Genomic DNA, 17,607 nt, shown 5'->3' with positions numbered 1-17,607 from the left:
CACAATGAACTGAGGAGAAATAAACAGAAATACCTGGAGAGGCGTCACATACTTCCGCCTTTTCTTCTACTGTTTGCCACCATTTCTTTCCTCTGGTTTCTCGCACGTCGCTCTCCAGTGGTGATCACTTAAAAACAATTTAAAGATTCTTTTATGAAAACATTTGATCAAATCTAAAGGAAACTGTAGCAAAAGTAGGTTAAGTATCTTTTTCATGGATGGTTTACATGGGAGCTTTAATTAAAAACCAAGTTAAATTCTCTTCAATTTTTAATTCTGAATTACACAAGATATATTATTACCTTAGTTACAAATGTTGCTCCCTGAGGACACCTGCTGGTCAATATTTAAGTGGTGTTTTTTTTTTTTGAGGATATCAGACCTACTTTAGTGGTTTTTAAAAACCCTTTGTGTGGTCACTCTAGATTCTACACAGCTTTAAACTTATCCTGAGTTACCATGACTACCTGTCTAACATTGAGCTGTTCTGCAAAGCTGCATTTAAGACAATTTTATGAAATCATTTTTTAACGGTATCATTGCAGTCCAAACAATGCTGACATTGCACACCCTTGAACCAAGCAGCAGCCATGTTGAAAGTCTCAGCTCAGTTCTTCAATTTGAGGAACACACACACACACACCTTTATAGACAGAAGATAGATAAAACAAAAATGTGCAAAATAGAATAAAAAAAAACCCAAATCTTTTAGTTTGAGGAGCTGAAACTTCTCATGAACATTTCCACATTAGTAACTCTTATATTACATATATATTATATGTATAAATTACTTTCATAAATGTAACACTTATTTTGGTTTGTTATTAAAGTGACGTCACATGAACAAACAAAGTGATTCTCATGTTTATTTACAAACACACCTAACAGGTTTAACATGTAAAAAAAAAAAACATTAAAACAAAACTGGAGGCGTAAAGTGGGCGGGGCTCCATTGTGACATCACAGCGCTCAGATCAGATCAGGTCAGCCACTGAGGAGAGAGAACAGTGATGAGTGTCACCATGGTAATGGCAGCATGTGTGTGCATTCATGGACATCTCAATGTTCCCTATAATAAATAACTTATTTAAATACATATGTATACATAATCAATATGAAATAGGTAAAAAAAAAAAATATATATATATATAATATTTCTATACATTCCACCTATAGGGCGTCAATATAGTAGATACATTTAAAATGTTTAATTTGTGAAATGTTAATTTCTCTAAATATTTATTTAGAGAATGTATTTATTTTTCTTTCTTATTATGAATTTTATATTTTGATAAGCGCATTGAGATGACTTTGTTGTAAATTGTGCTATACAAATAAAGTTGTATTCAATTAACACTTGCCAGCAGAAACATATGAAATTGTCTTTGGTGGTTATTATTTGCAACGCCCTGCCTACCCAACCCTAGTGGTCACAACACGTCACTGACGTGTGTGTGTGTGTGTGTGTACCGTTCATGGGCATCTCGTCTATCTGAGTAGAATAATACTGCTCGATGTCTCTCAGGATACGGATGTCGTCGTTCTTCACAAAGTTGATGGCCACGCCCTTACGGCCATAACGCCCAGACCGACCAATCCTGAAGGAGGACAATCAGGGGTCACTCAAACATGAACATGTTAATAGCTGTGGGCGTTGCCAAGGTTACCTGTGGATGTAGAGCTCTCTGTTGTTGGGGAGGTCGTAGTTGATGATCAGAGACACCTGTGGAACGTCTAGACCTCGAGCCCACACGTCTGTGGATATCAGCACACGACTAACACACACAGAGAGAGAGAGAGAGGGAGTGTTATACTGAGGGAGTGTGTGTGTGTGTGTGTGTGTGTGTGTGTGTGGGGGGGGGGGGGTACCTGGCTCCTGATCTGAACTCCTTCATGATGGACTCTCTCTCTTTCTGAGGCATGTCTCCATGCATGGACGACACAGTGAAGTTTGCTTCTCTCATCTTCTCTGTCAGCCAGTCCACCTGACACAGACACAGACACAGACACAGACACAGACACAGACACACACACACACACACACACACACACACACACACACACACACACACACACACACACACACAAATTTTCAATGAAAAATCCACACGAATGCCACGTTGTAACATAGGCCACACCCTGTTGGCTGATGAGGGTGCCCTTCAGACAACTTGGCCAATCAAAACGGGCAGGTAGGCGGGCTGCTATACTCATGTTAGGTTGCAGTGAAATGTCTGTGTTTCAACTGATAAGTTTCCTTTATTACATGAAGTCTCCTCCTCACTGCTCCACGTCTACATATCAGTACATTTACAGTTTTTCATGGTCATTTTTACTGTAACCACTGATAAACCACTTCATCTGTTCTTACCGTGAACTACCACAGAGTAATCACTGAGAGTCAGAATACAGACGTCATCACTTCTGAATAAATCCAACGTGGTGATTTGGTAACTTCATGCTGTTATGTTATTACAAACTGTGATCAGAACATCCTGTATACAGGATGTTCTGATCTCTGCTCCGTCTGTACGTCCTCCTTATGGAAGCGTCTCCATCAGCCTCAGAGTCCAGATCACCAATCAATCCTGAACAAACCTAACGCTGTGATTTAACAACTTTATTCTGTTTATATTTCTATTATAAACTGGCTGACTTTTACTGTATCCACGCTGCTGCAGCTCTCTCTCTCTCTCTACATTTCTCTGTGTCGTTGCTATGACGAGGCAGTGTACCTCATGACAGAATCAGTGATCATGCCTAATATATACTGTATGTGTGTTTTGCTCTTTGGACTACTAACTTGCCATAACCTAATACTGTAAATAAAACAAGTTAATTATTGAGTTGTTATAAATTGTGCTATAATACAGACTCATACGATATTTGTCATTTGATCAGAAAACATCAAACAATGATAGGTTTCATGATGATAAACAGATGATGTAACCACAGAGAGAAGCTGTGACATAGAACATCCTCTACATGAGGTCTGTGTCCATGGATGAAGATGAAGCTTCACTACAATCATCCTCACCTTTAATCCAGGTCACATTCTGTCCTCAATCACACATTTATATTTAACAAAGCTCAGAGAGAGAAATTATGAAGAGACTTTAAATGAAGTGAAGAATACAATGAACCCAAACATGCTCTGACTGCTGATCTATGGATCTTAGGGTGACCTGTCACTACATGCACTATGGGACAATTCATAACTTAACATGCACACACACACGTCCAGGACTGCTTATGTGTTGAATTGTTGTCATTACGTGACAGTGACAAGATTAAATCAATGTAAATGACAGAACCTAAAGTTATCTCCCCTCAAGCAACATGACCTGCGTGATTTCAGCAACAAGGACAAAATTTGAATTTTTCAAGCGACAGCTCCTTTGTCCTTCAGTCTATAGATCAGAGGCAGTAGCCCCTCCCTCCCGCTACAGTGAGACGGCTGCAGTGGGAGGCGGTGCTAAGCTTCCTTAACTTATTGAGGCAAAATGAAAGCAGTTAACTCTGTAAGTTGATCATTAAAACGTTAAAAGCGACGCTGTGTATGATAAGTGCTGTAAACGTACGGCTGGAGAACAAGTGATTAACCCTCATTCACACACTGGCTTCACAAGAGCAGGGGTTCTCAACCTTGGGGCCAGGACCTTATTTGGGGACACAAAACACTGGGAGGGGGTCGCCAGTTGCCTTCAAGAAACTATATATTTTTTTAAACAATTTCAGACCATTTTTCTGTAACCATCAAACTCACCATATTTTCATCACTTTTTGTCATATTTTTGCTACATTTCTCCCATTTCTCACACTTCTACATCACATTTTAATGTATTTTCTGCACAATGTTAACACTTTCCAGACGTTCATCACTTATAAACCCTTTCCACCACTGTTACACATATGTTGACCCATTATTGTCACTTTTAACCTCTTTTCACCAGATATTATGATTATTTTTGCCTATTTAACCACATTCACTATTTGTTATTCCCATTATTTGCCAGTTTTGAACCTTATTTTACCACTAATTCTGTTTGTTTTTATCCACTCTAATTTGTAACTTTTAAACCATTTCTGTGTTTTTTAAAATCCCATTTCACCACCTTTTCCAACATTTCTGGTCACTTTGAACCATTTTATTAATGATTAAAACCAGGATTTCCATCTTTAAGATGACTATAATAATAATAATAATAAACGTTCCTGGATAACAGTGGATATTATTCAGATGAATAAATAAATGTGGTTATCACAGATTCATAGAACAATGGACCATCATTTTACTGACTTTATGGATGGACCCCAAAAATCTCTCCCCTTTATTCCCCCTTATAGATGGTCCTGTCTCCACATGACTGTTCTTCAATGTTCATGTCTGTGTTCAACCACCTTCAGCTACAGTGGGGGTCACCGCTCTCTGGGACATTTATTTTGGAGGGTCGCTATAGGGCTGAACAGGTTGAGAACTACTGTACTAAACAGCACAAACAAACAGAAGCTACCGGCAGAAACAGTAACAACACTGATTCTGTCCCTCTATGCGTGTGTCTCGGTATGTGTGCGTACCTTTCTCTTGGTGTTACAGAAGATAACAGCCTGTGTGATGGTCAGCGTATCGTAAAGGTCACACAGGGTGTCAAACTTCCACTCCTCTCTCTCCACGGCCACAAAGAACTGCTTGATCCCCTCCAGAGTCAGCTCATCACTACACACGCACACACAGTGAGCTGGTCACATTCTCCACAGTAATGCTAACGGTGAAGCTAAGCTGTCCTCTGACCGTTTAACAAGGATCCTGATTGGATCAGTCATGAACTTGTTGGTCATCTCCAGGATCTCGTGGGGCAGCGTGGCACTGATCAGAACCACCTGAGTGGCTGGAGGAAGGTACCGGTACACGTCGTAGATCTGCTCCTTAAAGCCTGGGAATGCCACAGAGAACACTAGCTGTCAGTGGGTGAAGCCCCGTCCCCCTGTGATGTCACAGCAGGCTCAGACTCACCCTTGTTCAGCATCTCATCAGCTTCATCTAAAACCAGCATCTTAATGGCTCTGGTCCTCAGACTCCTACGACGGATCATGTCTGCAGACACACATCATTATTATTATTCACAGCAAGCAGTGTGTATGTGTGTGTGTGTGTGTGTTTATAAAAAATGTATTTTCCTCCAAACAGTGAATCCGCCTCACATTTTAAACCCTGCCCAGCTGTGTGATTGGAACACTAACCATGAGACAATGAGCTGAACATTTGTTCTGCATTAGTTAAAAATAATGTGAGCATGAATAACAATAAGTAACACTAATGCTAACATGCTAAAATGGTTTAAATGTGATGCCTTATTTTTCTGTGCCTGAAACTGAACAGAGGAATGTGTTCTGTTGCCAGGTTGGTTTTAGAGGGGAATTACAGGCTGTATCTGGCAACGCAGAGCATTGATATTTATTTATTTATCTCAAATGAACAATGTATGAAGCATAATGAAAAATATAAATAAAAGTGTAAGAAAAATAAAATGATTATCACATGTCACAGGATTTACTGTAGGGTCCTATAAAATCAGTTTTACATGGATTATTCTGACTGCTCCTTTTTAATTATTCATGTTATATAAATATGTATGAGAACACCATTAATGTCACCATATTTTTCCGCAGGAATCAATGATTTACTGAATCTGATCAGGTTTATTGATTAAGTTTGGATCAACTTAATTTAAATGAACCTGATTTAAATGATCCTGATGACATCATTCCAGACCATAATGATTAAACAAAAATAAATGGACATAAAGGATACATCAGTTATTTCACCACTAGGGGTCTGAATATTTACAGTATCAGAAGTTACTAATAATCTATGATGTTTCAGACTCTACAATCACTGGTATTGATGGTCTCGTCCACAACAACTTTATCCACAGATCTTCTGTAGCTCTGATGAGATGTTTAAACGCTCTGAGCAGGTGAAGATGATTAAAGCTGAGTCATGTTCTCACCTAGCGCAGCAGCGCTACATGAGGAACAGACGGAGGTTCACAGACACATTAAAGTTAAACAGGCACTGGTGGCTCTGATTTAGGAATCAGTGATGATTAGTGTAGTTTTTTTTGGCAGTTTAGACAATGTTTGTGGTTTCCAGGACAATAGGGCGGTGCATCTAATGAGCAGTCGCTGGGAAAATTTCCCCATAAAAAACGTTCTTTGCGTCACGGTGATGACGTTTCATCACCATTCTGTCCATTTCCACGTTCAACAGTAGATTCTGTTTTCATTGGTCGACTCCATTAACGTGGATTTTATTGGGCCCTACATCTGTAAAGGGGGGCATACTTTGTTCACTATTTCTATTGCTCAACCATAGAATGAGTAACTTTGACAGATATCAGAAGTTTTAATGATGTAAAGGGAAGTTTGGTCATTAATGGTGTCTTCCTGTATTTATACTAAATGAGTAACAACATTAGAACAGTTCAAACACAGAAAGTGATTAATCTATAAATGTGCAGGAATTGACTCCATTTGGTCCAGATGTTTACAACATCAATGTGAACGAGGTAAAAAACCATTTGGCTAAATTTGGTAAAAGTTAATTTTGTGAACCAGCTCCTACTGTTGCTTTGTTCATCTTTAGGAAAAGTTCATCGATTTGTAACATGTATTAGTTTTTATAAATCAGTGACAAAGGTTACCAGAAGTTAACAAGAACGTTACACAGTGCAGTAACGTCGCCTATGCTGCAGAGGATTGTGGGAGATGTGTGCAGACACTAACCAAACACGCGTCCTGGCGTGCCTGCGACCACGTGCTGACCATAGTCCAGTTTACGGATGTCCTCCCCCACGTTGGTTCCTCCGATGCAGGTGTGACACTGAACGTTCATGTAGTCTCCAAGAGCCAGCAGCACCTGACCACAGCCACCAATCAGAAACCATCTCTCACATCAAACGGGGGATGCACAGGGGGGGGGGCTTACCTTCTGAATCTGACCGGCCAGCTCTCTAGTGGGAGCGAGGATCAGCGCCTGCGTCTCCCTCACCTACAGCAGAAGGAGTTGGGGGGGGGGTTAGTGCCACAACCTACAACATTTAATAAACACCAGAGAAGAAGAACAGCTTCTCACCTGGATGTCCAAACACTGCAGCACCGAAACACAGAACGTGGCTGTTTTTCCTGTTCCAGACTGAGACCTGATCAGAGCCGAGCACAGAGAGGACTTAGACTGGTTTATGCTGGTGATGATTTTGTTATTTCAGGCTGATCAACAGCACTCAGAGCTCATTATTCACCAGGGTTCAAACTAAATTCTAGGCCTTTAATTGCCATTTGAAATAAAATTTAAGACCAACATTTTAGTAAACACAATTGGGGGGATGCCACATCAATTACATAGGGTTAGGGTCCGGGTCCATGTGTTCCAGTGTCTAGTGCAGACGTGCAATTGGCAGACCCCAAAGTAAACAAAAAAAATAAATAAATAAATTAAGAAAAGCCATCTTTGCTGGACAGCCAATTTTCATGAAATTTGCATTTCTCCATGTTGTTGAAAGTTGCTACAAGCTAGACATACATCTACAGAGTTCCTCTGAAACCACATCATTGCTTTGTAGTGATTGCGCGATAATAAAATAAATTTTACCATTTATTTTGAAACTTCAGATTAATTACAATCATAAATCATCATACTTGTGTTAAAATGTATAACTTTTGAAACCCTAATTTAAGACATTTTAATGACGTCATTATTTTTAGATTCATGAATTTAATGCTTTTTAAGACTTCTTAATAGGCTTGGGCGGTAATACCGTATACCGTGGTGTCATAAAAACAGTATCAGTTTCAATACAGTCATTTAAAAAATAATATAAAAAATGCAATGCACTCATATAGGAGATAATGATTAAATATTAAATATAATTTATTTAAAACCTAAACATGATATACGCCCAGGAGCACTAGTCAGGAGTTTAGTCGGTGTTAAATGCGTTCACACTGCAAGCATTAACGCTCAATTCCAATTTTTTATTATTCCGTTAACATTACCATTTAAAAAGTGACCTGTATCAGACTCCAGTGTGAACGGTTTGTAGCTCCAATCTGACCCGTGTGCGTGGGTCACGTTTGTCTCAAAGTTTGTGTGCAGTAGAGACAGAGAATGAATGAGCCGGTGGAGGACGATGAGGAGAAGGAAAAAGAGAGACAAATATTTGGTTTTTGGTGGTTAAACACAGACTACTTGTGATATGAACCTTATTCAAGCTTTGACCAGAACTCCAAACTGAAACCGACGGGTTCAACAGACATTAGGTATTTATATCCGTGCCCCACCGAAAACCTACAATTAAAACCTATTTTTTCCTCATACAAATGACATAGCGGGACAAAAAAGTATTTATTCAGCCACCAATTGTGTACGTACTCCCACTTAAAAAGATGAAATTCTCATCATAGGTAAAATGAGACAAAAAATTCCAGAAAATCACATTGTAGAAAGCATGATGTTACCACCCCCATGCTTTACAGTAGGTATGGCGTTCTTTCTCCTCCAAACACGATGAGTTGAGTTTTTACCTAAAAGTTCTATTTTATTTTCATCTGACCATATGACATTCACCCAATCCTCTTCTGGATCATCTAAATGTTCTCTATCAAACTTCAGACGGGCCTGGACATGTAGTGGCTTAAGCAGGGGGACACGTCTGGTACTGCAGGATTTGAGTCCCTGGAGGCGTAGTGTGTTACTGATGGTAGACTTTGTTACTTTGGTCCCAGCTCTCTGCAGGTCATTCACTAGGTCCCCCCGTGTGGTTCTGAGATTTTTGCTCACCGTTCTTGTGATCATTGTGACCCCACGGGGTGAGATCTTGGAGCCCCAGATGGAGGGAGATTATCAGTGTCTTGTATGTCTTCCATTTTCTAATAATTGCTCCCACAGTTGATTTCTTCACACCAAGCTGTTTACCTATTGTAGACTCACTCTACCCAGCCTGGTGCAGGTCTACAGTTTAGTTTCTGGTGTCCTTTGACAGCTCTTTGGTCTTGGCCATAGTGGAGTTTGGAGTGTGACTGTTTGAGGTTGTGGACAGGTGTGTTTTATACTGATAACCAGTTCAAACAGGTTCCATTAATACAGGTAACGAGTGGAGGAGGAGCCTCTTAAAGAAGAAGTTACAGGTCTGTGAGAGACACAAATCTGGCTTGTTTGTAGATGACCAACTACTTATTTTACAGAGGAATTTACCAATTAATTCATTAAAAATCCTACAATGTGATTTTCTGGATTTTTTTCTTATGTGGTCTCATAGTTGAGGTTTATCTATGATGAAAATTACAGACCTCATCTTTATAAGTGGGAGAACATACTAAATAAAATTTTGCCCTACTGTATTCACATTTGTTTTAGTGGTAAGCCCTCTTTTATTAAGATTAAGATTAGATTAAATCGGGCTTTCGCCTTTAATTGGCCATGTAATGTTAGTACATTATTGGAATTTGTCTTCTGCACTTAACCCATCCCTGAGGAGCAGTCGGCAGCCATTTTGCGGCGCCTGGGGAGCAGTTCGGGGTTAAGGGACTTGCTCAACATCCCACAGTGACGGCCCCGGTGAGGCTTGAACCGGCAACCCTCCGATTACAAGCCCAGTGTCCTTAACCACTAGGCCAACACTTAACAGACAACTGTTAGTCATCATCAGAATAGCACACCAGGAAACAAGTGCACATCAAACGGGTGCACAGTGAGTGCGAGAGATGGCTTGAGTTACATAATCCACATATCAAATAAAAGGATAATCCATGTTTTTGTGAAGAAAAAGGATTGATTCAACAGTGGATGCTTCAAGCGTGTCTTAATTCTGTCTCTCTCCTCTGCTTTTTTTTTTTGTCAACTAATCACTACATGTGCCATCGTCTTGGTCCACCAACCATTTCCTTGGGTGACTAAAGCAGTAGAAAAAACTCTTTGGTTGTGCTGTGTATGAGATGGAATGAGATGAGAAGAGCGTTCACTTCGTGCTCGCTGGAAATTATCGTGGTGATGTGACTAAAGCACATTTAAGACCTATCTGATATGAATTAAAGACAATCTAATACTTAAGGCTTTTTATTTAAACAATACATTTAAGACTTTTTAAGGCTCTTTACGAACCCATGGTCACCTTGAAGTTAACAGTTTGGTGATGCTGTCTGAGTCTTACGTCAATTTATAATTAGGCACAATAATACTGTATAACATGGTAAAATAGGGAGGCAGTATAACAGTATCAAAATATGGATACCGCCCAAGCCTATTTGTTAAGGATCTGCAGGAACCCTGTTCACTGTTTGTGATAATGTTATGAATGACGACCTGTTTTGTAACCTCTGCCTGTGATAAACTACATTGTGTGTGTGTGTGTGTGTGTGTGCAATGATTGGTTGTGTTGGAGGAAGTGAGGTCACACTCACTGAGCGATGACGTCACGGCCCTTGATGATCTGTTTGATGGCTCTCTGCTGGATCGCAGACGGCTTCTCGAATCCTGCAGGAAAGAGCGAAAGACGTGAGAAGTGCTCATTGGATGTTTTCTGAAGGTTGCGAGTGCGAATCCCCACAGGTCATCTTTAAAGTCCGTGTAAAGCAGAAATAAATGTGTTATGAGTTTGTCACACCACAGAAATGTGTTATTGACCAGTGAGCCAAATTTGAAAGATTCTTAAAGAGACAGTGTCCTGAATGTGATTTACTTTAAAAACTACTTTCAACAACTCAGAGCTGCCCTGAAAAAAGCATCACTACATCATTTAATCACATTTCAGCCTTAATGAAGGAAAAAGTCAAAATGTAGTTATTGTGCTGCTAGTGATTAATAAAAGGGTCTTTGTGGCTCCACTGACTTTGATCCATTGTTTTTATTGTAAAATTATTGATACAAAATAAATGGTTTATATCACCTATTGTCATTTAGAGTAAAAATATATAGATATGAATATTGGTCCATATCACCCAGGCCTAATGTAACCAAAGCAGTAACGTTTTATCTTGTAAAGGATATGATTGTATAAACTGTGTGAAATGAGGCGTTCAAACACTGTTTAAAGTAGGATTTTATTAATATGTGTGTGTTACCTTAATAACTAATAGAAATCACTAGACTGATATGATGCCTTGTTATGTAGCATGTGATGCTAATGCTAATGCTACACTACTTTAGTTAAACAAAGTAAAAAGACTGTGTGACTATAAGAACATGTCAGACCTTTAGTTTAATGTTAATTATACTTAGAACCAGTTTGATAATTTGCTTAGGCCATTTATTTTATTTTGTTGGTTTACAAAACTTTTAGATGAAAATCCCATGTCAGTGGTCGAAATAAAAATAAAATTAGTGTTTGTGATTTTTTTTTTTACGGTTTTTGCTCCTTGTACAAGTTCAGCGGGTATTAAAAAAATAAAAAAGTCTTACAAGCAAATCCCTTCTGATTTAACAAACACTGACATACATTCAACTTGAACTTATTCAAACAAGAGAATGTATTTACTTGTAAAAACAGATGTCTCCCCGTTCCCCAAATTCTCAAAATCGCTAAACAACACTACTGTTTTTTAGTTAATGTATTTGAAAGTCTACAAAAAGTAACATGAATGTGATAACATGATCATGTGATCAACACATGCTAATTACTCATTTCTTGCCACACAAAACATACATATTTAACCTGTACATTGAAAAACTTAATATTGACACTAAAACATTTAGCAAATATCTCGAGTCATTGTCAATCTTTACTTCATACAAAACTACGGTACGCCAGTTAAGTCAACTATTCATCAGCATGTATGTCTATGATGTACTCTCTCCACCTCCGCTGAAAAAAAAAAAAAGAGGAAAAAAGGGTGTGACCAACTGAGATAGTTAGTGTAGAGCCCCGCCTATATAAGTGCATTGCTTTTGTTTTTTATGATATTGAAACTGATGACATTGCTGGTCGACCAATGAAAATCTTGGTCGACCACGACGGCATCAACCAATTAATCGACTCAACAATTAAAGTAAGTAGCCCTTGTGGTTACTCGTTTTGGTATTCTGACAACTCTTGTTGCGTGTTTGGGTCTCAGAATAGGAGGACTAATGTTAATGGACATAAATTAAAGTTTTATAGGATTCCAGCGGACAGTCGTGCTCAGAAAAACAAAGACAATTGTGGTTTTGCCTCCCGCTTAAGCCCCGCCCTACAAAATACATCACAATTAGGGGTGCACCGATTGCAATTTTCTGGCCGATCACCGATTTTTTTAAAAGCCTGACCGGCCGATACAATTTTGGCCTGTCCCGATTTTCTTGAATGTTCATCAATTCAACAATACCTGTGAAACAATACAAACGTGTTGTACGCACATGTAGTTATTTCAATTATAAATTAAAAGTTTTGAACACTGCTGTCCAAATTACTAAATCATCAGTTCCTTTAGTCTTTCATTTCTCACATTTTAAAAACTAAATAAACATGTACAACAGGTTCCAATGCAGACCTTTGGAGCTTTTTGACTAAAATAAAGTGTACAGTTTTAATACTAAAGAAAATCACAGGGTTTGGGGTAGATAAAATAATCTACAGGACAAACTAACAAAACATCTTTAACCACAAAGTGTCCTGAGTTTTAGGTTTCTTAGTGGTACAAAAATTTAAAATGTCCAAATACAGCAGCTTTGTAGACATTTAAATGTAAAAATATTATTCTAAAAATAACTTGCAACAGCTGACAGGACAAAAGCTAATAGTAGGGATGCATCAGAATGAAAATTTGTGGCTGAAGCTGAAGTCGTTTTTCACTATTTTTTTTAATTAGGGATGTAACGATTAATCGTAAGGCAGTTAAAAATCGATTCATAGGTATCAAGGTATCACGTTGCTGTGAAAATTGAAACGCAGTACTTTTTTTTATCTAGAAGTCATTGCGCGGGCGAAATCTGCTAATGCTTTCTTTCTGGCCACCTTCTACTCTTAAACACGTTCAGAAATGATTCCTTATCCCTTTAGCACTAAAAGAATATCTGTAATATTACGTGAATATCTGTAAAAGTCACGTTTTTCTATTAACTCTGTCTGCTAGCATAGCATCTCTTCTTCACTGCACTTAACTGCATCCCAACCGACCACTGGGTTACTATCGCCCTCTGCTGGTTCAAACAAACATCTGACGCAAATACAGTGCAGACTGTTTTTTTAAGGTCCAATTGTTAAGTCACAAAATAAATTTTCAGTTGCACTTTTAAAAAGAAAAATAACTATTATGCAGTTTTGTATTGTTTACTATGGAACCAGAATTTAAATGAATAGGCTTCTTCATTTGTATTATTCCTTTATTTATTTCATTCAAGATTTATTTGTAGTTAAATTGCATTGTTTGAATAGTTTATCAAGGGATTCTTTTGACAATGAAAAATAAAAGAAAATAGTAGTAAAATAAAGGAATATTTTTCAGTCATTTAAGTACAGTCCCATTTTGTAAAATGAATCGTGAGAGAATCGTATCGTGAACCCAGTATCGTGAATCGAATCGTATTGGGAGTTGAGTGAATCGTTACATCCCTATTTTTAATAGTACATAAATAGCCTAGAATCAATTTTTAGACATGTTTTTTAAAGAAAGTAAATGTTTAATGAATATTCTGACATTTTTTAAATATTCCAGTAGCCTTTGCTTTTCAAAAAAGCACAAAGTTTTTCATTTATATTAGACCTTCAAATAAAAAAACCCACAGTGCATTAAAGTGGATAAACCTACAACAAATCAATTATTGTCCTTTTGGCACAAGTCCACAGTAGATGGATAATGCGTCGACGCAAAATATGTGCGCTGATGCGTCATCTGACCAAATCAAAAGTGGCTGCGCCGGAAAATAACTAACGCGAGTGGGTCCTCCAAGTTTTAAAAGTGCAAGGCAGAGAAGACGCACTCGTTTGTCGAAGGTAGCTGTTCTCTGCAACCTTCGTCCTTTATATAGGGTGTGACGGACGGAATTGCGACAAGCAGGAAACAGCAGCAGCAAGCGCACACACGCGATAAGAGAACACATTTACATACCACTGTGATACACTAGTAGTCCGTCCTGATTTGTAAAATAAACACAATGTATGTTTGCTGTACACACACACACACACGTTAAAAGAGAGAGTCTTACAGCGAAGCGATGCACTTCTGTTTACTTTGGCAATGGACACAGAAACGTGTGTGTGTTTGTGTACTCCACCTCCACTTGTCAATATGGACTTTGCTAATCATTCAAAACGGCATACAGCTTATAATCGATCTGCTCCACACACACATACTTCTTAAGGTAAAAGGAAAGTTTATTTTAATGCTCCCTCTGACTCTGAATGCATTGTTTTGTAGTTTTAGATTCGAACTTGAACTTTATTTTGGAATTCTAAGTTGAAGACCAATTAACATATATTGCAATGTTAACGAATTCATGTTTTTTTCCTTCATTTTAGATATGTAAATCAACATGTATAAATTGCTTTTAGTCAATTAATGAGGAGATAATCGATAATTAAATTGCGTCGAATCAAACTGGGAAACATTAATCGTTAGATTAATCGATGCATCAAAACAATAATCGCTAGATTAATCGTTTAAAAAATGATCGTTTATCCCAACCCTACTAATAATGTAACGAAGGCTCAAGTAAATCTTAAGTGTGTGCTTGTATCATCATACACTTAGACAGGTACACAACACATCCCAGGCCAGAACAGAATTGTCAGTAACAGTACTTCAGCTTCAAAATAAGATGAAGAAAAATATGACATCTTAAAACTGTTTTCTACAGACAAAAACATTACCATCTGTGCCTCTGTGTCAAGCCCCAAATAAAATGCTTAAGAAATGTGCGTTGGAAACTGCGTCACTGCATGTTTGTTTGCGTCACACGCTACTATTCAGCCTTGCTTTTAACTCACTCCACCGAGACCGAATGTAGCTTGTTTGCAATATTCGGCCAAATATATTTGATTACCCAATATAAACAATAATATAAGTCATTGGGTAATGACTGGTGGTGCAACAGATTATCATTGATCTGTGATTTGCACAAATCTCTCCACGGTTCGGTCTGCGGATTGGTTGACCAAAAAAAAAAAAAAAAAAAACCAAACACTTTTTATAATGATCTGCGGGTCATTAGTAATGCCTCAATGAAGCCTGTTCCATTTGTGTGTATGCACACGCATGACTGAGAGCGCACACACATGACTGAGAGCGAGGGTACCAGTGCATGTGTGTGCGTACACGCACACGGTGAGATAGAGAAAGGAACAGCTTTGTGTGCATGGGCGCGAGTAATAAGTCTCTCTCTTTACGTCTCCGTCCATCATGTCTTTTAGGCTCTTATTAAATAAATACCAGCTCTAGTCCGGATTGGCCTTCTTTGACTATTGTAAGAATTTGAAATTACTAACTCAGATCTTCTTTCTTTCTTTTTTGATGATGTGGACATTGGCTATTTTTAATTTAAATTTAAATAATTAAAAAGGTGTCATGTCTTAATTTTTCCCCCATACACTTAGCTGTTTAAAGGATGAAGGTGTCATGCCTTATATTGCACTTTAATTTGTTTTTATGATTCAAAATTGTATTTAAGCATCGGATTGACACCTCAAGTTAAATGTTGTTTGCATTTAATGAGCAGAAAAATTTTGCACTAAGTGTTCTACAAAATAAATTATTAGTCTTGTCTTTTCTCTTTCCTGCTGATTCAAAAAATTATCAAATCTGTAACTCAAAATTGTGATGAGTTTTTTTGATCCGTTACAGCACTAGTAATGACAGAATGAACATGACAGGTTAGTTGTTCTCACACTTCAGTCACTTGTACATTAGCAGAAGGTTTTTTATTTATGTACAAAGCCGTGAACTCCATCATTTTCATCGTAGTAACTTCGCTCTTTTCACAATTAAGCGCTCTCACCGGACCCCTGGCTCTGTGCACCCATAGCATTAGCTTTAGCTTGATTTCTAGCTTCAAATGCTGCATACTGAGCAGTGTGGTGGTTCATTAAATGGTGAATAAGGTAGCGTTCTGTTTGCAGCTCCACCAATTTCCGCGTTACAGGAATTACAAATTGCGATCCTTTGCTCTCTTTTTGTGTAAAACTGCTGACATGTTAAGCTAACAGCTGCTCCGGCTGTTGTTGTTATCCTGTGTAGTGAAGGCATGCGCGCGCACACCACAGACTGTACATGCAATGGCTTTTTACACGTTTTAAGGAAGACATCTATGACCTATTTAATGTGTTAATTGGAAAATGTCAGAATTTGCTTTACATTGTCTTTAAAGCAGTAGCTTTACGAGCTATGGGAATCTAAACAGCAGCTCCACATCATCGTCATGAAAAAACACTTTTCCAGAATGAGAATTAGAGTGTTTCAGTGTTGTCAGTAAAGCTGCAACTAACGATTATTTTATATTCGAATAATCTGTCAATAAATCAATCAGATTGAGGAAAAAAAAAAAACAGTTTATCTATGAAGGACTTTTAACCCCTGCTTAAGATGATTAAACTGAAATATAAGTATCTCACGGACAAACAAACGCGCGCGCACACAAGTCACACTATAACACTAGTATGTGTGTGCGCGCACACAAACTTTAACTGTAAAACAAAACTGTAACACCTGCTTGTTTTAAGCATTATCTTGTGAGTATCAGTAGTTTATCCAGTAACTACATACGCGGTGAGAGACTCAGCGGCACCTCCACTAGGCCGAGCCGATCCCCGGGCCACAGTGAGTCTAAACACCGCGGTGTAGGTCGCAGGAAACAAAAAAATAACCAGATAAATCTGTTAAACGTTGGTTTAATGTGTCAAAACTCAGTATTATATACGTCAAAACCTTGGAAGCGCGACTGTAATTCAACCAGATACGCGGTTTAAAGCTCAGCGAAGCCACCATAGGCCTCGTCAATCCCCGGCCTACCGTAGGCGTAGATGCCGCGGAGCAGGTCCTCCCTCAGCCCCATCGTGTCAAAGGTCGGGGTGACGTCCACCTCTTCGCTGGTCTCAAACTCCACTTTGGTCATGTCCTCGTCCCGGAGGAGCCTCTTCCTCTGTGGAGCGGCGGCCATGGTTCACGCGGTCCGATGTAGGTTTAAATGGCTTGAAGCGTCGGAGCGTTAAGCTAACGGCTAACACACCAGGAAGAAAAGAGCGGCGCACGTGTCGCACCGATGACGTCACCAAGAGGCGACACGAGGTGTGACGTCACGTCAAAATACTACAAGCGGAGTTGCGACAACGGAAGTTTGTAACAGACTCAAATAGTTTTGACTTTTTTCCTTTTTCTTTTTTTTTGCAATATACAAACAATCATACAAAACTCTCGTTTTATCTATACGTACACACACATAGTAGAAATGAAAAGTAAATAAAATTAATTAATTAAAAAAAACATTCAGCAAGGCAAGTCACAGCAACAAATATAATAAAAAGAAACATGTTTCCCTGCACAATGAAATTTCTATTTAGCTCACCACACTGGATGCCACAGAGGAAAAAAGATAGAGAGAAAAGTATAGTGACGATAAGATATTGAGAATTACTATTATATAAT

At 38.5% G+C, this 17,607-nt stretch overlaps 1 protein-coding gene across 1 annotated transcript; it reads right to left on the bottom strand.

The window, feature by feature from the left end:
* Positions 1-852: 852 nt before the first annotated feature.
* eif4a3 (eukaryotic translation initiation factor 4A3) lies at positions 853-17,256 on the bottom strand. Its single transcript, XM_028433845.1, has 12 exons — positions 16,975-17,256; positions 10,459-10,531; positions 7,136-7,202; positions 6,989-7,051; positions 6,787-6,919; positions 5,015-5,095; positions 4,793-4,934; positions 4,579-4,717; positions 1,870-1,985; positions 1,668-1,775; positions 1,471-1,598; positions 853-991 (listed from the first exon to the last, which is right to left on the bottom strand). The coding sequence occupies exons 1-12, from the start codon at positions 17,120-17,122 to the stop codon at positions 975-977; spliced, it is 1,215 nt and encodes a 404-aa protein (XP_028289646.1). The 5' UTR covers positions 17,123-17,256; the 3' UTR covers positions 853-974.
* Positions 17,257-17,607: the final 351 nt, after the last annotated feature.

Source organism: Gouania willdenowi, chromosome 1, assembly GCF_900634775.1.
Source record: "Gouania willdenowi chromosome 1, fGouWil2.1, whole genome shotgun sequence".
NCBI classification, from domain to species: Eukaryota; Metazoa; Chordata; class Actinopteri; order Blenniiformes; family Gobiesocidae; genus Gouania; species Gouania willdenowi.
Note: the sequence above shows the minus strand (reverse complement) of the source record. Positions and strands in the feature narration are given on the sequence as shown.

What these genes read in the sequence shown, in the direction of transcription:
- eif4a3 (XM_028433845.1), bottom strand. Translation starts at nt 17,122, where the DNA reads ATGGCCGCCGCTCCACAGAGGAAGAGGCTCCTCCGGGACGAGGACATG. An exon ending in TGCAGTGTTTGGACATCCAG is followed by an intron (nt 7,052 to 7,135) that starts GTGAGAAGCTGT and finishes CTTCTGCTGTAG; the next exon opens with GTGAGGGAGACGCAGGCGCT. An exon ending in TGATGAGATGCTGAACAAGG is followed by an intron (nt 4,935 to 5,014) that starts GTGAGTCTGAGC and finishes TGGCATTCCCAG; the next exon opens with GCTTTAAGGAGCAGATCTAC.